Raw genomic sequence first — 26,045 nt, forward strand, 5'->3', positions numbered from 1 at the left:
GCTGCTGTGTTTGCAGAATGGTCTCTATAAAAGTGGAACTGGGATGCCTGTGTCCTGTCCTTCGTCAAAATTCTTTAAGGTATGTATATGTGGAAGGACACTTGGCTAGTTTTACATTCCTGAATTATTATTCACTTAAGGGAGATGGCTACTGTTTCCCAACTTTTAATTTTTCTTTCTAACATCCCTGAAGATTACATTGTGCTGCAAAATAATTACTAGTAGTGTGTGATTAAATTGAAAAGAAAAAATAAAAGAATCCACATTCTCATGTTTTTTCTTTCAACAGTAGTCGTCTGCTTTGAGCCTGCCACCTTCTCCACCTGCTAACACAAGAGGTAAGAGTAATCTATTACAACACTCTAAAGAACAAAAGGATCTCTTTATTGCTATGTCTTAAAGAGCTACCATTTTATATTTTAGTTTACTATTGGGAATAGGATACAAGCCACGCTCTTTAAGAATGGCTTCTCATAAAATTTTGACTGTTAAGACTATTTAATCACACAAAATGTAATGATGATTCTCTTTTACATGTTGTTAGAACTTTAGACAGTATGCAACAATCACATGTAACTTTTAATGTGAACTACTACTACAACTTAAAACCATAAAGATATATATGAGGGATGGAAATGGTAATATAAAAAATGGATTGATCTGGAAGTCAAAATTTCCAGCTGCCAGTCCAGGCTTTTCACTAACTGTAGTTGCCTGGTGAAGCCAGTTGGCCTTTATATACCTTGAAATAGTGGGACACAGTGGAATTAGGCCTAATAAGTCCTAATGAGAACTTAGGAGAAGAGGACTCATGTCCAAGCACCACCACTTATGCCGCTGTGTAACCTAATGATCCTTCATCTTTCTGAGCCTTAGTTTCCTCATCAGTGAGTAAAATGACAAGAATGGATTCTAAGTGGCCATTAACGTCCTTCCAGCTCTTGCCGTCTATGATCTATCAGTGGTTTCCAAGGACCCCTCCTATAGAACCAAAAACATTTAATAGACCTCCTCCAACTCTTAAGTGTCAGGACCTGTACTTTTTTGCATTGTTAGGAATATACATAATGATGAAAACCTACTATACATTAATAATTATTTTAAATGAATTTATATTTAATACAGCATCTATATTCATTTAGAAATCATATTGTTTGTATGGCAATGTTGCTTGTTGAACTTGAGGCAATTATCACTGTGCAGGTGAACCCAAGATCTTGCTTCAACAAACCTGAGGATCCTTGGGGGCTTGTGACACACAAGCTGGGAAATGACTGATTTCAGCCATGAAATGGGAAGGGTAACATCCTTTCTGTGTTTTGTGGATACACTGTACATAGTAATCTCTACGTGGTTGTTAATTCAAAATTGCCTGGTACAAAAACAAGCACAGAAATAAAAAATAATGTAAAACAATAACATTTCTTCTTCTAAGAAAAAAAAAAAACCCTAACATTAGCTGTTTCAATATCTGTCCCTGAAAATATCTAAATTGCACAGTATTATGAAGTGACTTTTACAAGTATAAACTATACTGACTTTAGAGATAGAGTAGGTAGTAAATTCCATATCTGACATTGTGAGTTGAGAGGAATTTTTGACCAAGACTCTTGGAAAAGTTATAAAAGGTTGATGCTGTGTTGCTGTCGACAACCAAGACACTGCTTTCCACAAATCAGCCCTTCTTCTGCTTCACAAAGGTCACTTTCTTTAACTCTGGTCACTCATCCTGTCCTTATCACAAAGATAAGAGGACTTATTTTCTCACAATTAATTTGACAGTGGGAAAAATCTAAGGTTTTGTTTTTTGTTTGTTTGGTTTTTGGTTTGAAAACTTATGCTGGCTATTCATTTCAGAAGATATATTTAGAAGATTGATATTTTTTAAATAAGAAGAGGAGGGAGAAAGAGGCTTAAAACAATAGGAATCAGATAAAAAGGTTATGTATGCTAAAATCCAGCTAAAAACAAAAGGAAGTATAGACTAAAAGAATGTAATCACTAAAAAAAATTTTATTAAAAATGCATATTTTTCTCCAAGAAACTCTGAAAGTTATATTTTGCTTAGATAACATTTCTGACTTTTACATAATTTAAGAACTGATAAAATATAATTTTGAGCTAGGATAATATCACCTGTTGGATTTTCAGCTACCATTATACTAATTTTCCCCTTTAATTACCTAATACTTGTCAGTTAACTAAGAGTTTATTTGTGTTTATTAGGTGTTTTCAACCGGACTATGTTCTCAAAGAACAGATGTGCCTTTCATATGTCCAATTTTAATATCTTTTTACATCCAGTATATACATCCATCTTTAATAACTTGGGCAGCAGGAAAACTTACTTAAATAATTGAATATTTTAAATAGGTTCATTTAGATTGTAAACCCATTGTTAAATGTTTTCCAATTCTTTGTATCATCACAATGTCAAAAGATCCTTTGTATCATCACAATGTCAAAAAAGGGGATGTGTAGAAAAAGGAAAGAAATAAAAAGCAAGCAGGAAAAGAAAAGATTCTGAGCACACTTGGGGCATTATAAATCAGTTGCTGAGTGGAACATCAATCCCTCCATATTTCCCACTCAATACAAAAGATATAGTGGAGGCTTAAAATTTCACAAAAATTAAGCTACCACTATAAGACTTTCAAATTAATGATCTAAATTTTCCAAACTGGTACAGAGCACACAGAAGTGACCCCTAAAAGCAGGGGTGAGGAAATAGCCTGGCCAGCGAAGCCCATTCACCAAATATGAGAGCAACAGGACCATGCCCACCCACACCCTGGGACACCACCCGGCTCTGTTTCTTCTCTTCAGGTACACCTGGTGCTGTGCTGTGCTGCCATCAATAACCCGCAGCCATGAGTTCCGACTCCGAGATGGCAGTTTTTGGGGAGGCTGCTCCTTACCTCCGAAAGTCTGAAAAGGAGCGAATCGAGGCCCAGAACAAGCCCTTTGATGCCAAGAATTCTGTCTTTGTGGTGGATGCTAAGGAATCCTATGTGAAAGCAACAGTGCAGAGCAGGGAAGCAGGGAAAGTGACAGTCAAGACTGAAGGTGGAGCTGTGAGTATGAATGAATGAATGAATGAATGAATGAATGAATGAATAAAATAAATGGAGGGAGAGGCATAATTGATACTCTTCTACTACTTAGTTGACATACACTGGATCCTTCTTTTCTTAAGACGGTTACAGTTAAGGATGATCAAGTCTTCTCTATGAACCCTCCGAAATATGACAAGATCGAGGACATGGCCATGATGACTCACCTGCACGAGCCTGCCGTGCTGTACAACCTCAAAGAGCGTTATGCAGCCTGGATGATCTACGTGAGTGCCCCCTTTGACATTACTTTTCAATAACTCCATGACCATGTTAGCTAAAACGAAGACTTTATTTTCAGGCTTTGCTACTGCAACATTATTTTAAGGCCAATCATTTGGTTAGTGTTGTAAATTCTGATGTATTTGAAAAGATGCAAATGGAAAGCCATCTACTTAACACTGAGTTAGTTGGAAAACTGAAGCATTTTGTGCAGCAGAAGGTGTTTAGAGGGTGGCAGCAAATGAATGGAACAATTAAGCTCTACGAGAACTTAAGACTTAGGTCCCTTCAATGCAATACTTAGGTCCCTCTCTCTATATTTCCCAGGGAGATTAGTGAGGCAACTACTGATTGAGCAACCTTGTCATTTCCCACAGACCTACTCAGGCCTCTTCTGCGTCACCGTCAACCCCTACAAGTGGCTGCCGGTGTACAACCCCGAGGTGGTGTCTGCCTACCGAGGCAAAAAGCGCCAGGAGGCCCCGCCCCACATCTTCTCCATCTCTGACAATGCCTATCAGTTCATGCTGACTGGTGAGCAAGTCCATAGTTACAATTTCTACAGCCACTTATAAAAGATTTGTACACTGATAACACAGAAGACATAGAGCCAGTACTTTGAGAATAAAATGTTTAGCACAAGGTAATAGTAGCACTAATAAAATTAAGAAGTAGATTTAGAATAAAATGTACCAGTTCCAAAAATAAGGAGTTTTGCTTATATTTCTATGCTAAAATCCAAATTAATCTGTGCAAATTCCAGCTCAAAATTAACTAAATATATGCATTTTAATTATAGCTAATACATCATCTCTTCTAAAAAGTAAATTTTGGAATTTCATGGGGAGAAGTTATCACAATTACTATATTAAACTTTGGATTGGACAATAATATCATGACAGGATTTTGAACTATGAATTAGGTGATTAATGAGACATGAATCTATTATTAATTTACCTGATTAGCACATCTTTTGCTACTTATTTTTAAAAAGTATCTTGTGAAAAAAGCAAAGCACCAAATGATACAGTTATTATTTTTGTGGTGGGGGGGCGGTTTAAAAGACAATTTTAAGTTTATAGGTACTGTGTTAATCTATGTGCTGAGTTCTTGTGTGTTGTTTTTTTCTTAAAACACCTTGGGTTTTCGTTTCTCTTCACAGATCGGGAGAACCAGTCGATCCTGATTACGTATGCACATTTCCTGCCTTTTCTTTCTGTTGAATTTTGATTCTTGTAGTAGTTACTACTTCAGGCTTAGATTCTGACTTTTTCTTGTCTCCGGACTTGACAGCGGAGAATCTGGTGCAGGGAAGACAGTGAACACCAAGCGTGTCATCCAGTACTTTGCAACAATTGCAGTTACTGGGGAGAAGAAAAAAGAGGAATCTGCTCCTGGTGGTAAACTGCAGGTGGGTGCGATGTTCATTGGAGGATGGAAGAATGAAAAGGCTTTCAAATGTGACCTTCAGAATCATGGCAACTAACTGCATGCAATGCCAGATTTGGGAAATAACTCTTGGAAGGACTTGTGAGAATGAAATATATTGGCGGGTTCAATATGCAGAAGTTCTCATGACTCTTTAATTAGGAGGAAAAAGTGGGCCTTAAGGATACAGAAATCAAGACCATGTCAATGGAATGTCCCGCTCCCCACAATTTGTCCTGTTGACTAACTTACAAAAGCTACAGATTACTGCAAAAGGGGAAAGGAGAAGAGGAAAGATCAATGAAAAAATTATTTTAGCCAACAGCAACGCCTTTTTTGTAGGGTTTCTTTATCTGTCTTATTCAATTCTCTTAAGGGGACCCTTGAAGATCAAATCATCAGTGCCAACCCCCTCCTGGAGGCCTTTGGCAACGCCAAGACCGTGAGGAATGACAACTCCTCTCGCTTTGTAAGTTTCATGGTGTTCCTTTTCAGTGTGAGAATCAGCACTGCCTTTTCTATGTATCTGATAGCAATATATTTTCCATCTATTTGTTCCATAGCTAAAGAACTAGTACCCACTTTATATTAACAGTAACTTCTCCTTTGCCTCTTTAAGGGTAAATTCATCAGGATCCATTTTGGAGCCACAGGCAAACTGGCTTCTGCAGATATTGAAACTTGTAAGTTAATAGTTACAGAGTATGTTTTCCTTTGAGGTACATATTTAAATTTTTTTAAGTCTATTTGCCACTGTGGCCTTTTCTTTTAAATATGCTTAATCTCACTTTCTAGATCTGCTAGAGAAGTCCCGAGTTACTTTCCAGCTAAAGGCTGAAAGAAGCTACCACATATTTTATCAGATCATGTCCAACAAGAAACCAGAGCTCATTGGTAAGAAATATCTTTGATAATAACTGCCCTTCTAAGAAGTCCCTCTGAAATGTTTTTGATGACCAAAGTAACTATCTATAATTATTCTTTTTGATTTGTTCAGAAATGCTTTTGATCACCACCAACCCATATGACTTTGCCTTTGTCAGTCAAGGTGAAATTACAGTGCCCAGCATTGATGATCAGGAAGAGCTGATGGCCACAGATGTAAGTAATAGATACAACACAGGGAAAAGCAGGAAAAGGCAAATTCATTTTCCACTATACAACACTCTCCTCTATTAGAGTAGATAGCATTAGTGGAAAGAGTATAAATAGGCAATACTATCTTTTAGGTTTTCTTACCCCTGGAATAAAAGTACAAGAAATTTCAATGCTCCTGCCCACCTTCTTGTAACTACTACAAGAATGTGGAGAATTAGAAAATTTAAATGTCTATAATAAATGTTGGTCTTTGTCATTCCTTGGCTAATTGACTCTTTTTATTTTTTCTCATCAGTCATTTTTGGTCAATTTTTGTACTCCAGTGGTGATGTTTCTCTTCTACTTTACACCAGACCCTATACCCAAGAGTATGAGAAAGAACTACAACATTTTAAATTTTTTATAACAGAATATGTTATCCTCACATTTCCTCTATACTCATATGTAAACACAAAATCTGGTTTGAATATACCCCTGTGGGCTAATAATATAAGCCTCACCACCCTATGCAGTATAAGAAGCAATGGATTGTCTAGCATAATATTATTCTTTTGGGACTCCATGAAGATTTTACATTTATTTTTGCAACTACAGTTTTTTCCTCCCTCCTCTTTTTTTAAGGGGTTATTACTCTGGCTTATTTTCTTTAAGCTATGACCTGGTACTGAAGAGGAATGTGGAGAAAAACTCAGGCCACTGCTGTTGTCCTCATATCCTCTTCCCAACATCATTCTTCATGCCCATTAGGGTGCAAAGATACACTTTGATTATGGATTAGTTTAGGACAATGTAGGAGAAGAAGGAGCAAACAGAGAGATTAATGAGGCTGGAAAGAAGAGCAAGAAAAGCCATGAAACAATGATAAGTATGTGCAGCAAGGCCAGGCTAATAACATGGAGAATGGGAAAAGCACTGGCCTTAGTATCCAAAGCAAGGGCTCTCAGTCCTGGCTGAGTGAGTGTGGACAAATTATATAGCATCTTTACTGTCCACATGACTCAATGGGAAGACTGATACATACCTCTTGGTGTTGTTATGTGGAACCAAATGGTGATGAATATGAGTGTCTTTTGAAATGAAAAATTGTTAGTCAAATATGAGACGGTGTGACAAGAAAAAAGTGGAAGGAGCATCCCAAGTCTGCCATGGTAATAATTCTGAGGTGCGTTAAATTCAACTCTTCACAGAGTGCTGTGGACATCCTGGGTTTCAGCTCTGATGAAAAGGTGGCCATTTACAAGCTCACAGGAGCTGTGATGCATTATGGGAACATGAAATTCAAGCAAAAGCAAAGGGAAGAGCAAGCTGAGCCAGAGGGCACTGAAGGTATCACTCCCTGTTGATTTCTTTCAATTGACAGAACTGAACCCATCAGCTCCTCAGAGGCACAGACTATGTTTTTACACTGTTTGAGTTACCCAATGATGGGGAAAAAATGATGCACTACCTAGTGTTTTACATGACTGAGCAGATCTGTGGTGATGTGATTTCTGCCCATTCCATTCTTCGTTGACTTATTGCAAGACAGTATTTGCAATTTGATTAAAACATTTTTCATTTCAGTGAATATTTTGTGTGCCCACATGCACTGGGAAAAAGAAATCTAAATTTTACTGTCACTACTCCCTTAGATTAGAGTTTCTCAAATTATTTTTATCTGTGGCCCATTTAGCTATGTTTTGAATATCACACAGAACATTGATTTCTCAAATTTCAAATTATCATCTTAAAAATGACTTAAATTAGCATAAAATGTGGCAATAATTTTGAAGCAATATCAGCACATGAATAGGTTTTGCTACATTTGCACATACTACCCTTCAAGCAAAATTTTTTTCCTGTGTCATTGTCATTCACACCTTAAGTTGTATAAGTCTTGATCGGTTTCACTGTTCTCACCTCTTCCATGAAGTTGCTGACAAGGCAGCCTATCTCCAGGGTCTGAACTCTGCTGACCTGCTCAAAGCCCTCTGCTACCCCAGGGTCAAGGTCGGCAACGAGTACGTCACCAAAGGCCAGACTGTGCAGCAGGTAAACATGACTTAAACCTCCTGATTCATTTGAGCCAAAGGAGACTCAAGGATCCATCTTGTTTTCAATTCAAAAACTAAACTACCATTGTTCTTGAAGGTATACAACTCAGTGGGTGCTCTGGCCAAAGCCGTCTATGAGAAGATGTTCCTGTGGATGGTCACCCGCATCAACCAGCAGCTGGACACCAAGCAGCCCAGGCAGTACTTCATTGGGGTCTTGGACATCGCTGGCTTTGAGATCTTTGATGTGAGTTGTGAACTGACAGAAAATTAGCAAATGCAAATCCCTGATTATTTAAAGCATACCAGGTCAACAAATAAGAAGTGGGGGTGTTGTGTGGTTGGGTGAAAAAGATGAAGGGATTAGGCAAAAAACAAACAAAAAAACCTCATAGACACAGACAACAATGTGGTGATTACCAGAGGGGAAGGAGATAGGGAAAGGAAAAAGAGGGTATAGAGGGGATAAATGGTGATGGAAGGAGACTTGGGGTAGTGAACAAACAATAAAATATACAGATGCTATACTATAGAACTGTATACCTGAAAGCTATATAATTTTAGTAATCAATGTCACCCTAATAAATTCAATTTAAAATATAAAAAATAAGAATAAGTGTTGGTGAGGATGTGGAGAAAGGAGAACCCTCATGCGCTGTTGGTGGGAATGAAGATGGTGCAGCCACTGAGGAAAGCAGTGAGGAGTTACCTCAAAAAACTTAAAATGGAACTTCCTTGTGACCCAGTAATTCCACTTCTGGAAATATATCAAAAGAAACCCAAAACACTAATACAAAAAAATATGCACCTCTAAGGTTCATTGCAGTGTTACTTACAATAGCAGGCAAGTGCCCATAAGTAGATGAGTGAATAAAAAAGCTGTGGTACATTTACACAATGTAATATTACTCAGCTGTAAAAAAAAAGAAGAAGAAGAAGAAAATCTGTCCTTTTTGTGATAGATGGATGGACCTGGAGAGTAGTATGTTAAGTGAAATAAGCCAGTCAGAGAGAGACAAATACCATATGATTTCACTTGTATGCAGAATCTAATGCAAAAAATGAAATAACGAACAAAATAGAAACAGATCCATAGGTAGAGAACAGGCTGAGAGATGTCATAGGGGAGTGGAGTTGAGGGGCTGGGAGGAAAAGGTGAAGGGATTGAGCAAAGAAAAAGAGAAAAAAAGAAAAACACAACAAAGAACTCATGGACACAGACAACACTATGGTGATTACCAGAGAGAAAGAAGGGTGGTGGGGGACTAGAACATGGTAAAGGGGGGATAAGTGGTGAGAGGAGGAGACTTTACTTGGGGTGGTGAATACACAATACAATATACAGATGATGTATTATAGACTTGTACACTTGAAACCTATAGAATTTTATTAATCAATGTCACCAAAATGCATTTAAATAACATTTCTTTTAAAAAAGGGATGCGAGATACGGTAAGAAAGTGGTGGGTTTTGAAGAGATAAGGCTTTAAAATTATGGGATGGTTAGATTATAAAGTACTTTGTTATATTAAAAATTTTAAATTTTATATGATAAAAAAGAAAAAACGTGTTCTGCTACAAACTGTTGAGTGTTCTATAAATATCAATCAGGTGAACTGATATCATCATTTAAGTATACTATTCTTTCCTGATTTTCTGCCTATTTTTTCTACGAATTTTTTAAAGAGGGATATTAAAATCTTCAACTATCAAAAAGTACAAAATACAATTTGTGCTAAAGAAGGGTCTTCAAGAAGATATAAAATCTAGTAAATAGGTATAAATATAAAAGAGAGCTTTAGTCTCTCAAATCTATTAAGTGTCAAAATTGGTCCATGAATGATTAAAAGTCAATATCAATCTAGGACCCAAACAGATGGGTATAGAAACATTTTCTTAAATTACTCTAAGGGAATGGTTAAAAGATATCTCCTTTAATAGCATTTTGCCTCATATGCAGTTATTTGGAGAGCAAAATACAGAAGAGTCAATTCTCCTTTGTTTAGAATTATGTCATAAATTAAGAAAACAATCTAAACCTTTGTAATTTAATATCAAATGCCTTAAATTTAGAAGGAAATATTAATAGCTGCTCTGTAGATACAAACACTTAAGTTATGAGTGATTTCTTATATTTATTGTTTCCTATAGTTCAACAGCCTGGAGCAGCTGTGCATCAACTTCACCAACGAGAAACTGCAACAGTTTTTCAACCACCACATGTTCGTGCTGGAGCAGGAGGAGTACAAGAAGGAAGGCATCGAGTGGGAGTTCATTGACTTCGGGATGGACCTGGCTGCCTGCATCGAGCTCATCGAGAAGGTTTGTAGAACTTTTCAAGCCTTCAAAATGTGAAAAACAAATAGTCCACCTACCTATGCCTAGTTGTACTCCCAATTTTCAAAGTAAAACAGTGGTATTTTATGATATATTTGGGCACTCCGATCAGTTGTGAGGTGTGTCACAAGTGACCCATTGTTAATGAAGAAAGCAATTTGTAGAAAAATGATTACAACACACATAGTTACATTTTTCCCTCTAATCACTTCATTTTCTCTGTTATTCCTGCATGATTTCATGCATATGGGAGAAAAGAATGAAATTATGGCTAGTCCTCTGAGTATTGTAATGAACTTCAGTGAACCTATGATTGTGTATTGGGCATTTGCCATCTTTCATGTGTATCTAGGCAGGATATGTCAAGATATCTTAAAGGTTGGAAAGTTAACTCTTCAATTGTTGCAGTCAATTGAGTAAACTGATTATTAATAAACTCTTCTAGAGCCTTACCTGGAATATGGACCCTGAATTTCCCATTATCAAGGGGGTAGAGCAACAGTTATATCAGTTCAGATGTTAAAACTCATCAGGCAATTGTTAAACACTTTCAAAAGTGTAGTGGGAACTTATCATGTACCTACTGATAACAATAAAGCATATTTTTATTTGTGAACCCTACCCTGACAGTGGGACTAGTAAATGTAACTGCCATGTAGGAAAACCACAAATACTAATGTCAAAATTCATAAAAATATGAAAGGTGAGAGCATAAAAGCAGAATAGGTGTGCCTAATTTGGGGAAAAGATATTTTAATTTGGTGATATAATATCACTACTATTCATCAAAACTGTACAGTCCTCAGGAAAGGCATTTGTTTTCTTCTATAGTATTTCAGTCTGGAACATGCAAAATAGCTTCTGCAAGACAGTTTGTGACTAAAGCAAAACCATCAATGTTGAATTTTATATCAGGCTTTCATACCAAATTTGCCACTGAAAAGAGTCAATCTGCTTACAAAGAAAAAACAAATTAGCATCACTTAACTCCTCAGAGGTGGGGAACAGAGCTTAGAGTACAAAGAGTTTTATGATACAGCATGAGATGCACTTTTCTCCTGGGAATGGGTCATTCCTAGTCATTATCCTTAATCTCTCTTCCCATCATACTTTTGTCATGTGTAAATTTGAGGTGAAGGAAGTTACACTGTCTGTAGGGAAGAAAGTATTTAAATATATACATATATAAAAGAAAGAATTCAGCTTTGAAATGGTTGTTTTGGAATTTAATTTTATACTCTAAACATAAAGTTTATCAAGTGGCACAAATAAGCTTTTTTTTTTAAAATGGAGTCTCTCTAGCAAACATATTTGCTATGTATCCTTGGTACATGATTGTTTCACATTTAGGTAGTTGAGGCAATGAAGTAGTATCAATTAATTTCCTATCATTCCAAGTCTTCTTTTGGAACATTATATTTTCAGGTTTCCACCAAGTACATAATTACTGGAGCATATTTTTTTGGAGAGACTCATCATTACTATACCCTTTTTTCCTACTCTTAGCCTATGGGCATCTTCTCCATCCTGGAAGAGGAGTGCATGTTCCCCAAGGCCACAGACACCTCCTTCAAGAACAAACTATATGAACAGCACCTGGGAAAGTCCAACAACTTCCAGAAGCCCAAGCCAGCCAAAGGCAAGGCTGAGGCCCACTTCTCGCTGGTGCACTATGCGGGCACCGTGGACTACAACATTGCAGGCTGGCTTGACAAGAACAAGGACCCGCTGAATGAGACCGTGGTTGGGCTGTACCAGAAGTCATCAATGAAGACTCTGGCTCTCCTCTTTTCTGGGGCTCAAACTGCTGAAGCAGGTAATTTTTCATTGAATTTATGGCAGTGACATTGATTAATAAAATTATATAGCTTTCAGGTGCACAATTCTATAATACATCATCTGTATATTGTATTGTGTGTTCACCACTCCAAGTCATCTTCTGTCACCATTTATCCCCTCTTTCCCTTGTTCTACCTCACCCCACACCCTTTCCCTCTGGTGATCACCATGCTGCTGCCTGTGTCTTATGAGTTTTGGTGGGGGGTTTGCTCAATCCCTCCTTCATTTTCCCCAGCCCCCAACTCCTCCCCTCCACTCTGGCAGCTGTCAATCTGGTCTCTGTGAGTCTGTTTCTATTTTGTTTGTTATTTTGTTTGTTAGATTCCACTTATAAGTGAAATCATATAGTATTTACCTTACTCTGACTGGCTTATTTCACTTAACATAATATTCTCCAGGCCCATCCATGCTGTAACAAAAGGTCAGATTTCCTTTTTTATGGCCAGGTAGTATCCCATTGTGTAAATATACCACAGGTTTTTAATCCATTCATCTACTGATGGGTATTTTTAATATCATCAATATGTTCCTAGAGCCAGAAGTCAGAAATATACTATTTATCAGAGACTGACATAGTTATGGCAAAACCTAACATGAAAATATTGGCCAATATGGATGTAATGAAGTGAAGTATATTTAATATATGTGGTACACAGTCTTACAATCATAGACTTTCCGAAATAAAATTGACACAATGGGTCATTTGGTGTGGACTCCTTTTACCAATAAAAACGCAGAGACTCAGTTAAGTGACTTGCTCAAAATCATACAGCTCATTGTTTTCATTTAAATAGTATAGATTCCTTCAAGAATCCAGCTAAATTGGAGACAAGAAAATTCTTTGTCAGAGCACTAGTGCTTGAGAAATTAAAGTTCTGTTAAGTCACCTAAGACTGGATGTACAAGTAACAGTATGAAAGTACAGGCAAAGGGAAAATAGGTCTAACCTGCAGATTAGCAGAGGCTCACCTACTTGGGACCAGGCATGCAACTTTACCTGTTTTCTGGGAATGTGTGCACTGAGAAGGCCTTTCTCTGTCTCCTGGCAACTCCTCCATGGGACAGACTTTGCTGATTTGAAGTAGAGGAATCCTATCCCTTTCCTAAATCTACACTTTACAAAACAGTTCTTTTGTTGTTGGTAGCGGTAGTGGTGGTGGTATTTTCCTGAACACTTTTAATGTGAACTAGTGTTTATATTTTCAAAATCTAGAGTTGAAGGAGGAGAGATATGAAAATAATAGGAATGATACAAATGAATGAGTGCAAATTTAAATACCAAAGGTTATTTTGGCAGTCCTGATGTCTATGGATAGTACTTAAAAGACTACTCTAAACAACTGTAATTTCTCTATTTTATTTTTCAGAAGGTGGTGGTGGAAAGAAAGGTGCCAAGAAGAAGGGGTCTTCTTTCCAGACGGTGTCAGCTCTTTTCAGGGTACAGTATATTCTTGAATTCCAAATGATTACTCTTGTGAAGAAGTTAAATTATTATAACTTTAAAACATTTATTTAAAGAAATCTATGGTGAAACAGAAGAAAAGTAGAGATGTACTAAAAATAATCTAAAAAATTCCTGAGGAAAAATTTAACAAGAAGACCCACAGTGTGTCTGTTCACATCAAACCTTATGCTAAATGAAGCACATCCCTTTTAAGCCCCAAATCTAAAAGATCTGGTATTAAACAAATTTAACATGAAATCAAACACTCACTTAAAAGCAAGCACTGTATTCAGTTACATCTATTTCATATGACCAAAGTCTCAATATAAATTGTCTCTGATTGTCAGTGATTAAGAAAAGCATAATGAAATTGTCTGGTTTTGTGTAATCCATAATTTTCTATCTATATTCCATATATATGATTTTTTGTTACTATGACTTGTTCTTCATTGAGACAGCTCATTAAAATATGAAACAAAAGCACATTAACTACAGATCATTGATAGGGACTGTAATATAAATATAACTAGAAATTATTTTTAAAACTTTTCATATGGTGTTATAGGAGAATTTAAATAAGCTGATGACCAACTTGAGGAGCACTCACCCCCACTTTGTACGCTGTCTCATTCCCAATGAAACTAAAACTCCTGGTAAGATATTTCTGATATCCAAATAAGACTTGGGTGTGACTTTTCATGAGACTTTTAGATGGAAAACATATCTTCTTTTTAGGGGCCATGGAGCATGAACTTGTCCTGCACCAGCTGAGGTGTAACGGTGTGCTGGAAGGCATCAGAATCTGCAGGAAGGGATTCCCAAGCAGAATCCTTTATGCAGACTTCAAACAAAGGTTTGCGTCTCATTGTTTATGCCTCTCAATGTGCTATTCTATGTCAAAATTGCTATATATTTCAAACATTTTTTAACTTTTCCTTGAACACTGAAATGCAATTATTTGAAAGGTGATCATAAAAGAAAAAATTCTTGGTTTATATGATCATAAATTTTTCATTATATCTTTGCAAGTTTTACATAAAGCACTGTTTCATTATTTGAATACATTTTTCCTCCAAAAATCAATCTATAATTTTGTCCATGACAGCTACCGAGAGTTCTACCTTTTTAATTTCAGTGAGGAAAACCACTCTTTAATGTTCTTTTTATTCTGACAGATACAAGATTCTAAATGCAAGTGCCATCCCAGAGGGTCAGTTCATTGACAGCAAGAAGGCTTCTGAGAAACTTCTAGGGTCCATTGACATTGACCACACCCAGTACAAATTCGGTCATACTAAGGTACTACCAATGTTAATTACTATCATAAATTCATCTCCTTTGGACTTTCTCATGAATAAAAATAACATATTTAACTTGTTCTTTGGCAAGGTTTTCTTTAAAGCTGGCCTGTTGGGAACTCTAGAGGAGATGCGAGATGATAAGCTGGCTCAACTCATCACACGCACTCAAGCCATGTGCAGAGGGTACCTGATGAGGGTGGAGTTCAAGAAGATGATGGAAAGGAGGTGAGGTTGTCTCTGACTGTCAAGTACAAGTTCTCCACATTTTAATAGTTAAATCCAATGCAGTCATTCCATTTGTTGAGGAATGGTCACTTTCCACATTCTTTTTCATTTGCACCTTTTTTTCTTTCCTAGAGAGTCCATCTTCTGCATCCAGTACAATGTCCGTGCTTTCATGAACGTCAAGCACTGGCCCTGGATGAAGCTGTATTTTAAGATCAAGCCCCTCCTCAAGAGTGCAGAGACAGAGAAGGAGATGGCCAACATGAAAGAAGAGTTTGAGAAGACCAAAGAAGACCTGGCTAAATCAGAGGCCAAAAGGAAAGAACTTGAAGAGAAAATGGTAACTCTGATGCAAGAGAAAAATGATCTACAACTCCAAGTTCAATCTGTGAGTATCATAGATTGCACATTTTAGCCCCATCTTATCATCCTATCACTATCTGATTTAATATAAGAATTTTTTAAGTTTTATAAATAAATACTTTCCACTGAAACGTGTTGTAATTGTTTGCTTTTCAAAAATACCAAGACTCAGACCTAAAGAGGCAACAGATGCACAGTCACAAATTATGTTGCCTATGTTCATGTGTGCATTCACACATAGTTTGATGATTGGTGAGCAAAGCCACAAAAATATTCATAGACAATTTCCTTTCTTTATAAACCTTCTCTTGAATCATAATGTTCTTTTCTTAGTTAATATTTTTATGGATAAAATAGAAGTTATGTTGTTTTTGCCAGGAAAGGAAAAAAGGATAAATCAATCACACTCAAATATAAGGAAACTGAGTCCTAGATTGAATAAGTGAATTTCCAAAGTAGAAGGGGTGCAGATTTAGCCAAAAGGCTCATTTTCCTGACTTGACCTTCCATATATGGATATTTGGAGGAATTTTTTTACTATATCTAATCAGTATATTTGAAATTACTAACATTTTGTCCTTTTGATTTTTGAAAATTGGCAAGTTAGTTGGCATATGTGTTGACCAAACTGGTTGAGTCACTGAAGTTTCCACTTTCTAATAATTTAGTATGAGTTTGCAGATATAGCGTAGACAAATGAAAACATTTCATTTCCCCCTTTAGGAAGCTGAAGGCTTAGCAGATGCAGAGGAAAGGTGTGACCAGTTGATTAAAGCCAAAATCCAGCTGGAGGCCAAAATCAAAGAGGTAACTGAGCGAGCTGAGGATGAGGAAGAGATCAATGCTGAGCTGACAGCCAAGAAGAGGAAACTAGAGGATGAATGTTCAGAACTGAAGAAAGACATTGATGACCTTGAGCTGACACTGGCCAAGGTTGAAAAGGAGAAACATGCCACAGAAAACAAGGTACAAATCATGATCCATTTTAGAATATTTACAAATACTAGCTTGTTCCTAAAGTATTTCAATTAAAAGTTTACCATAAAATTGTAAAATATGAAAGAAAACTACTGTCATAATTATGTCATCTTTTAGCCACTTCTATCTATTTATCTTGACCTTTATCTCCTATATTTTTTAGCTACATACACCTGAGTTAGCTTGTGTCCTTTTCTAGTGTCCCTTTTCTATCAGGCTGACGTTGTCCTAAAATAGTACCATGTTTTTCATCAAGATGACAGGACGTCATTAACATTCCTACAACTTTTTTTCCAAATCTAAAGGTAAAAAACCTGACAGAAGAGATGGCAGGCCTGGATGAAACCATAGCTAAGCTGACCAAGGAGAAGAAGGCCCTCCAGGAGGCCCATCAGCAGACCCTGGATGACCTGCAGGCGGAAGAGGACAAAGTCAACACACTGACCAAAGCCAAAACTAAACTAGAGCAGCAAGTGGATGATGTAAGTGTGAAAAACACGGTGTTGTCTCTTAAGATGAAATAACCCATTGAAACACATAACCATAAATGATGCTCATAAACTCTTAACTACTGGTTTGGAAACAATAATTGAAGTTCAGGCTATTTGATGTATCTTTTAAAATTCTCCTGTGTATCTTTGAGAGCTAGTAACATAGCATTCAGCAATTAAGGACAAAAAAAAAAATAATAAAATCTAAAAATTTAGCTTGAAGGATCTCTGGAACAAGAAAAGAAACTTCGCATGGACTTAGAAAGAGCCAAGAGAAAACTGGAGGGTGACCTAAAATTGGCCCAAGAATCCACAATGGATGTAGAAAATGACAAACAGCAACTTGATGAGAAACTCAAAAAGTGAGTATGATATAATTCAATTATAACCTTCTTATTGTCAGTTCAGATGAAATACATGTTTTAAAAATCTCTAAAATGTTACTATTTTATATGGGAGAAAAGACATCTTTCACTTTTTAGTTAATGAAAACTGAAGATTATTGACTCATAAAGCATGTATTACTCACTTCCTCACCACCAACATTATAAATAGACGTTCAATTATACATAGACAAGAAGAAGGGAAAAGAACTGACTGTGAGCTAATGTGATGCTCTTCTAACAGGAAAGAGTTTGAAATGAGCAACCTGCAAAGCAAGATTGAAGATGAACAAGCCCTTGGGATGCAGCTGCAGAAGAAGATCAAGGAGTTACAGGTAAGTCATAAATTCCACCTTTTCTAGACATTGCAGGAATCAAAATGGCCATGTATTCACCTTGGTGTTGGTTATGTCACTCCCAGGCGCGCACTGAGGAGCTGGAGGAAGAAATCGAGGCAGAGCGGGCCTCTCGGGCCAAAGCAGAGAAGCAGCGCTCTGACCTCTCGCGGGAACTGGAGGAGATCAGCGAGCGGCTGGAAGAAGCTGGGGGCGCCACTTCGGCCCAGATTGAGATGAACAAGAAGAGGGAGGCCGAGTTCCAGAAAATGCGCAGGGACCTGGAGGAGGCCACCCTGCAGCACGAAGCCACGGCGGCCGCCCTGAGGAAGAAGCACGCAGACAGTGTAGCTGAACTTGGGGAGCAGATAGACAACCTGCAGCGAGTCAAGCAGAAGTTGGAGAAGGAGAAGAGTGAGCTGAAGATGGAGATCGATGACCTTGCTAGTAACATGGAGACTGTCACCAAAGCCAAGGTCTTTATTAACTTGTTCCCCTTTCATCTTTGTTTACAACAATTCAAAAATGATCATTTACATATGACAATCTTATCTAATGGTACAAACTTTAGGTCTTATCTCAAATATTAAAGTTATTCCCAATAGACATCACTATATTCATTTGATTTATATGTAGAAATCATTTTAAGCTTTGTCACTAATACTCTGAAAGAATGCAATTATAGAAAAAAAATCTAAAAATCAAACTCTACAACATGATGAGGAATCTACATGCTGTTTATGTTTTCCAGTCATTTTCAATACCCTTTTCACAATCATTTATTCATTTGTTCAGGCAAAATTATGTGCCTCTATATCCAAGGCACCACACAGGGCTTTGAGATAGATAGAAAAGCAGATAAAACTCATCCCTTTTCCAAAAGTACTTTCAGATCTCCAAATCCCAGATTTAAACATAGAAATGTATCATCTTATGCTTTGTACCTCCCACCATAGGGAAACTTTGAGAAACTGTGCCGCACACTAGAGGACCAGCTTAGTGAAGTGAAAACAAAGGAAGAGGAACAACAACGCTTAATAAATGAATTATCAGCCCAGAGAGCACGTTTACATACAGAATCAGGTCAGTAAATAAATATGAACATCTTGTGGACAGGCGAAGGATGTAAGACAAGACTCAAATAGTGCTTACCTCTCAAACACAAATCATTTCTTGGGCCATGTATGGCCATTTACCACTGACTTATTATCCCTTCATATTTTCATTGTGAGATGGTAAAAAATTATTTATAAGCTATAATTGGGAAAAATTTAGCTCATTGGGCTGAGAAAATTTTCGTTGCTTTAGCATTGGAGCATAGGGTATAAGGGGACTAAATGGTAATGGGAAAAATATAATACATTTTTTAAAAACCCAAATCTTAAAATATCAAAGAAAGCACGCACATTTTTGAAAGGCAAGAAATAGTCTCCTCAACAGTATCAAAGCTCTTGAGTTATTCTTTCCATCATATGAAATAAGAGAATTCTAATGTTGTTTCATTCTTTAAATTATTCTTCATTTAGACAACAAATGTTGTCTCATGTTTTGTCTTTCACAGGTGAGTTTTCACGACAGCTAGATGAGAAAGATGCTTTGGTTTCCCAGCTATCCCGAGGCAAACAAGCATTTACACAACAGATTGAGGAATTAAAGAGGCAGCTAGAAGAGGAGTCTAAGGTGAGAATTCTCCAGCTGATAACTTTCTATCAGTTGAACTTTGCAGCATGAGACACTATTGAACTTCACATGGAGAGTATTGATGATCAGAACATAAACTTATATTACGAACATTTTGGTTGGTTCAGGCCAAGAGTGCTCTAGCCCACGCTCTGCAGTCCTCCCGCCATGACTGTGACCTGCTGCGGGAACAGTATGAGGAGGAGCAGGAAGCCAAGGCCGAGCTGCAGAGGGCAATGTCCAAGGCCAACAGCGAGGTTGCCCAGTGGAGGACCAAGTACGAGACGGACGCCATCCAGCGCACAGAGGAGCTGGAGGAGGCCAAGTAAGGGCTCTCGGGGAAGGGGGGAAAGGCAATAGAAAGAAATAAAAATTATGAAACAGCAAAATAAAACTAAAAGAAGGAGAATATTACAGGCATAGAGATAGATTATGATTATCCATAAAGGATTTCAGTCTATTTTATTGCAGAGTGCTGGATTCTACCATGTTCTCCTTCTTGGAGAATGGGCCAAGACCAGAGCCCTCTCCCCATTCTGGTCTATTACAAAAGTATATTAAATTTCTTTGCATCAAAATTAAATAGTAATTATCAGTATATTCTTTATTAATTAGGTAGAATTGATTCCTTTAATACAAGGAAAAATAGAGACATTGAAACATCTGATATATTGTTATACATGTTATAATTCACACTAATCAATTTATCTCTACCTGAAGTATTACAAATTCAGAATGAGACTATCATACTCTCATCACTTAACTAAAAACTGGTATCAATGAGTCTATTCACAAAATAACACACACTATTTGTGGAATAAAACTCATGGGAATTACAGGTGGAAAGAAAATAACCATTATATTCCCAGTGAAGGAAGCTTCCCTAAATTTGATTTATCTCAGTAGTTGTTAGAACTAGACAGAAGGAAGGGTTTGGTTTGCTGAGGGAGTATTCTAGATAAGAGTGTGGGCTGGTGAAGGGATCAGTAGGATTGGAGGATACTTGGGAAGTAATAATGGAATAATATTTATTTTCTGGGTTGAACAAATAATGGAATAATATTTATTTACTGATTGTTGTATGACCTTGAACATGTCACTCTAGACCTGTTTCCTCATTTGTAAAGAGGACCATACAAAAAAAATGTTTAAGGATCCCATTCAATACTAGTATTCTTTAATGATATGACTCCTGTATATGGTTGCCACTTCTTCCTCATCCTCCCTCACATCCTCATACTGCTCAGTCAGCTTAAGTGTTTTCTGTCTCTCTTTCTCTCTCTCTCTTTCCCTCCGCACCTTTTCCACCACACACACAAATGGCCTCATAAAAATATCTGACAACCTCTGAAATAAAGATAAGAATTCACTAGGCAAAACATAATTCTAGAAGAAATAAAATGGATACTGAGAAGATATTCTTAGAAAACCTTAATGACTTGTAGACATAGGAACAAAAAAAATCTTGGGAAGACAATGCCTTTTTAGTTAACAGCTTTATAAAGTGGACAACTTGGACTCCGTCCTTAGTTACTCACCCTGACCAACTTTTCAGAAAGAAGCTGGCTCAAAGGCTGCAAGAAGCTGAAGAGCATGTAGAAGCTGTGAATGCCAAGTGTGCCTCCCTTGAGAAGACAAAGCAGAGGCTCCAGAATGAAGTGGAGGACCTCATGCTCGATGTCGAGAGATCTAATGCTGCCTGCGCAGCTCTTGATAAGAAGCAAAGGAACTTTGACAAGGTGGCCCATCCTACTTAAATTTCATCCATGTTTCACTAGGTCCCCCTTTCTGCTTGCATTGGCTGATGACTTGGATACTTTTCAGGTCCTATCAGAATGGAAACAGAAGCATGAGGAAACTCACGCTGAACTTGAGGCCTCCCAGAAAGAGTCCCGTTCTCTCAGCACTGAGCTGTTCAAGATCAAGAATTCCTATGAGGAATCCCTGGACCAACTTGAAACCCTAAAGCGAGAGAATAAGAACTTACAGCGTGAGTCTTTATAATCATGCTATTTTAAAAATGGTAGGGAGGTTATCTTCCCAACTTTTCATTTTTCTCAATTGAATTTGTTATTTTATTATTAAACTACAGAGGAGATTTCTGACCTGACTGAGCAAATTGCAGAGGGAGGAAAGCATATCCATGAATTGGAGAAAATTAAAAAACAAATAGATCAAGAGAAGAGTGAACTACAGGCTGCCTTAGAGGAGGCAGAGGTACATGTTTTGTTTGCTCATCTATGCATTATAAATAAGTTGAAAAATTAATAGCAACTGATATCAATCATGTTGCAAACTTTTAGGGGACAATCTCATATAATTTAGTGAGAAATACTGAATAGTTTCTTGGGAATGCAGAACCAATAGGCTAAGTTAAGATGTATGAAATTTAGTGAGTTTTTAAATGCCTTCTTGAAGAAATCATCATAACCAAAAGAAAAAAAGCTCTTGAAACTTTACATTTAGGTAACATAAATGTTGCTTTTCCAAAAGGCATCTCTTGAACATGAAGAAGGCAAAATCCTTCGCATCCAACTTGAGTTAAATCAGGTGAAATCTGAAGTTGACCGAAAAATTGCTGAAAAAGATGAAGAAATCGATCAGCTAAAGAGGAACCATCTCAGAGTTGTGGAGTCTATGCAGAGCACCCTAGATGCTGAAATCAGGAGCAGAAATGATGCCCTGAGGATCAAGAAGAAAATGGAGGGAGACCTTAATGAAATGGAAATTCAGCTGAACCATGCCAACCGCCAGGCTGCTGAGGCAATAAAGAATCTTAGAAACACACAAGGAATACTGAAGGTACAGTGGGATAAACACACGTGGTCTCAGACAGTCTGGGTGTCATTGTGTAACTCAAATTTTAATATTGTATGAGGACCATATGCAATAAATCATCCAAGTAATGCAGTCATCAGTTGAAATTTTTATGCGCATAGCTGAAAAACAGCTTAATTCTGGAAAGCCCAGGACAGGGTTTATTTTGTCATCTGAAGAGAAGACAAAGTGGTGAAGAATGAGGAGAGAGAGGAAGTAATGAGAGTTTAGTTACATGCCACTGCATAAATCACTTCTTTTATCTGGACTTCATTTGTTGATTATATATAAAATAATACCAAGATTAACTGATCTCTAAGAATACTGTCCTTATCCAAAATTTTATAGCTTACATCACAGTATTTTTCTATGATTCAGGATTAAAAATAATATAGTGTCATATTATTTTGAGTAAAACTGCTACCCTAGGCTACAAAGAATTTGTCATTAAAGGGACTTGTAGAATTTTCCTATCTAATTGTGCTCTAAGTTATTAAGATCAACATGTGTACATGAACCTAAATTTGTATTTGCTTTAATCGGGGCATGAGTAAGAGTCATTTTCTCTTTCTGTGTAGGACACTCAGCTACATTTGGATGATGCCATCAGAGGCCAAGATGACCTTAAAGAACAACTGGCCATGGTTGAGCGCAGAGCTAACCTGATGCAGGCTGAAATTGAAGAGCTAAGGGCATCCCTGGAACAGACTGAAAGGAGCAGAAGGATGGCAGAACAAGAGCTTCTGGATGCTAGTGAGCGTGTGCAACTCTTGCACACCCAGGTGAGAATCAAGAGTATGAATGAGCAGATGCACTCCCTGAAGCTGAAGACAATTTGAGAGAATGTTTGTTCATAAAGTCAGGATTAGTCTTGGCAAGGTCTTGGAATTTTGGAAAATGTACATCAATAAATACATACTGGGGCCTAGCTAGTTCACAAGTATATTTATGGACTGGCATAATTATGTTAATTTGAAATAATTTCAAGTTCTAGAAACTTTAGTTAAAAAGCACAGAAGACCCCCTACTAATAACCATATATACAACATTGCAGCCCATCTTGTCTTTTGCCACTCTAAATGGTAAATAGATAAGCAAATAAAATAGAGAAAGGATAAACAACCACACAATATTTATGTATCATGTGTGCACATAAAGTTAATTTCATGGGACATATAAAAGCTCTTAAGTTCAAACTCATGGAAGTAATCCTAACTGCTAGTCAGCATTTATATGGATATTTTTCATAAATGGTGATTTGTCCTACTAATAGCTAATAAATAAGCAGCCATTGTAGTATGCATTTGTTGCCATAGAAAGCTGTTTACAATATAGTAAGTGAAAAAAAGCAACTTAAAGATAATATACAAGCATGATCTCTTTTGTTAAAAATATGCAGGAAACATCCAGAAAGATAAACAAAAGTGTTGTAAATGTGAAAGTACAATAATCATTCTTTGTCTCTTTTTTTGGTAATTTGTATGTTATACTATATTTACAATAAGTGTATATTATTGTAAACTTTTAAAAGTTACAATATAAGGAAATAACCATCACATAAATGTTAAAATTACATATTACAAATAACTTTATATTCAAATTAAAATAAAAGATTTTCCTTACTCATTATTAGTATTCTTGAATGGGTTGAATATTTCAAATATTATCAAGTTTCCAAAACATAAGAGATTCTTGGATCTCTTTGAATCAATAGTGACACTATTTATGCACTTAAAATATAGAGCCAACAAATGTGAATGAACACCTAAAAATTAATAACCCATTTTTTATGAGCTGTATGGTGCTATATAATACAGAGAGCAGTATAAATTTTTTCTTGGGGCAGGGACAGGGCTTTATGCATACAAACAGCCACTGATAAATTGTCAAATACCTTTGATATCAAAAATTAAATTTTACGTGGAAGAATTCAAGAGAATTTTTTATTAACAGAAATATCAGTAGAAAGAAAGCATACACTTAAACTTTTGGTTTGGTTTTTACTCTGAATACTTGTTACATCAACAATTTATGCCTATTTACACTAATAAAATTGACCATGTAAATATTTATGATTAAATATGCTTTTCCTCTTCTTTATTAATTTAAAATAGAACACCAGCCTGATCAACACCAAGAAGAAGCTGGAGACAGACATTTCCCAAATCCAGGGAGAGATGGAGGACATTGTCCAGGAAGCCCGCAACGCAGAAGAGAAGGCCAAGAAGGCCATCACTGATGTGAGATGAGCGTTTGTTTTACTGATACACAAGTGCTACCTGCCATTACCAGGTTTCCTTATTTTCTTGATTTATTTGCTAATTAGGCGGCCATGATGGCTGAAGAACTGAAGAAGGAGCAGGACACCAGCGCCCACCTGGAGCGGATGAAGAAGAACCTGGAGCAGACGGTGAAGGACCTGCAGCACCGTCTGGATGAGGCTGAGCAGCTGGCCCTGAAGGGCGGGAAGAAGCAGATCCAGAAACTAGAGGCCAGGGTGGGTTTCCACCACTTCCTTCAATTCCCAGCCTATTCATGCAGCAAACTACAACTAATTGTTAAACACCTTTGTTCTTTTCCAGGTGAGGGAGCTTGAAAACGAGGTTGAAAATGAACAGAAGCGCAACATTGAGGCAGTCAAGGGTCTTCGCAAACATGAGAGAAGAGTGAAGGAACTCACTTACCAGGTGACGAACCTTTCCATGTTTTCCAAATTTTATACTCAAGAAAATAAAAGAGTTGTTTTCAAATAATCACACTGTCTATTTGGTACCTTTTTCATTTCAGACTGAGGAGGACCGCAAGAATGTTCTCCGGCTGCAGGACTTGGTGGACAAATTACAAACCAAAGTTAAAGCTTATAAGAGACAAGCTGAAGAGGCTGTGAGTATCTCTTCAGAGTGAGAAAGAAAGGTTCAGGAGCAAGTCCACATTTTGTGGGGCCTAAAGGTTATATGATTGAAGACGCTTTCCTCAAGGCAAAGAACACAAAATTGGGAATACAGAATTAGGTTTGAAAATGAGTATTTACTTAGAATGAGAAAATTTTACCACAAATTACTGGAGCCTTTGAGATTCAGGTTCACTTCTTCTCAGACTTCTTTAAGCAATCTTCCAGACATGTTCGAATAGAAATGCTTCTTTGTTACAACCCAATTTCCTCCTTGTCTAGAACATTCTACAACTTTCATCTGGAAGTCCTATATTCCCAGCACTCATAGTGACTGTGCAAATGAGGGCTCTGAAGTTTAAGACTTATTTAATTTCATGATAAATCTATCTCAGGACATTTCCCTTTAATTTGTGTCTTATCCTGTTAATTCTGAAATGTTCCTTAAGTTTTTCTGCACCCAATACTACCACTGCGTCTACTTTTAAAAGTTTGTTTCACAGAAACAAGATTCATATTCCTGCTATGTTGATTTCCCTGTGGTCACTGCAGCATCTTAGGTTTGCCAGAAAGAGACTTAAGTAAGAAAGACAGAGCAGGGTGGTTGTAAGCCTTCTTATTCACTGAGGCAAGTATATGGGATGCCCTACCCCCAAATAAGTGCATTGCCAAATGACAGAACTTTTTGCTTTCTCAATCATGAAGCAAGTCCTGTAGCTGCTTCTAGTAACAAAGACAATAAGAATCAGAAACATCCAATTTTCTTGTAATCTCAAATGCATGTCCATTCATTCTCAGGAGGAACAATCCAACGTCAACCTCTCCAAGTTCCGCAAGCTCCAGCACGAGCTGGAAGAGGCCGAGGAGCGGGCTGACATCGCCGAGTCCCAGGTCAACAAGCTGCGGGTGAAGAGCCGCGAGGTTCACACAAAAATCATAAGTGAAGAGTAATTCATCCAAATGCTGAAAGGTGACCAAAGAAATGCACACAATGTGAAGTTCTTTGTCACTGTCACATGTCATTGTAATATCAATAAAATCTGCAGAGAATTTTGCAATCTAAAAAAA

The 26,045-nt window shown here is 37.2% G+C and overlaps 1 protein-coding gene across 1 annotated transcript; it reads left to right on the forward strand.

Moving 5' to 3' along the window:
• On the forward strand, positions 1–26,045 carry MYH4 (myosin heavy chain 4). The gene is made up of 40 exons (XM_054571243.1): positions 1–79; positions 290–338; positions 2,827–3,074; positions 3,197–3,340; positions 3,713–3,869; positions 4,498–4,525; positions 4,629–4,746; positions 5,140–5,232; positions 5,383–5,446; positions 5,559–5,657; positions 5,761–5,864; positions 7,049–7,187; positions 7,774–7,892; positions 7,992–8,141; positions 10,046–10,216; positions 11,738–12,047; positions 13,438–13,508; positions 14,080–14,167; positions 14,250–14,367; positions 14,690–14,813; positions 14,904–15,040; positions 15,173–15,428; positions 16,127–16,369; positions 16,687–16,863; positions 17,089–17,234; positions 17,500–17,590; positions 17,677–18,066; positions 18,547–18,673; positions 19,152–19,270; positions 19,399–19,595; positions 20,826–21,009; positions 21,095–21,260; positions 21,363–21,487; positions 21,764–22,072; positions 22,666–22,869; positions 24,202–24,327; positions 24,414–24,584; positions 24,670–24,774; positions 24,875–24,970; positions 25,776–26,045. Exons 3-40 carry the CDS (start codon positions 2,871–2,873, stop codon positions 25,926–25,928), a joined length of 5,823 nt encoding a protein of 1,940 aa, XP_054427218.1. The 5' UTR covers positions 1–79; positions 290–338; positions 2,827–2,870; the 3' UTR covers positions 25,929–26,045.

This window comes from Pteronotus mesoamericanus, unplaced genomic scaffold (assembly GCF_021234165.1).
Source record: "Pteronotus mesoamericanus isolate MK-2021 breed Mesoamerican mustached bat unplaced genomic scaffold, CSHL_Meso_final contig_22, whole genome shotgun sequence".
NCBI classification, from domain to species: domain Eukaryota; kingdom Metazoa; phylum Chordata; class Mammalia; order Chiroptera; family Mormoopidae; genus Pteronotus; species Pteronotus mesoamericanus.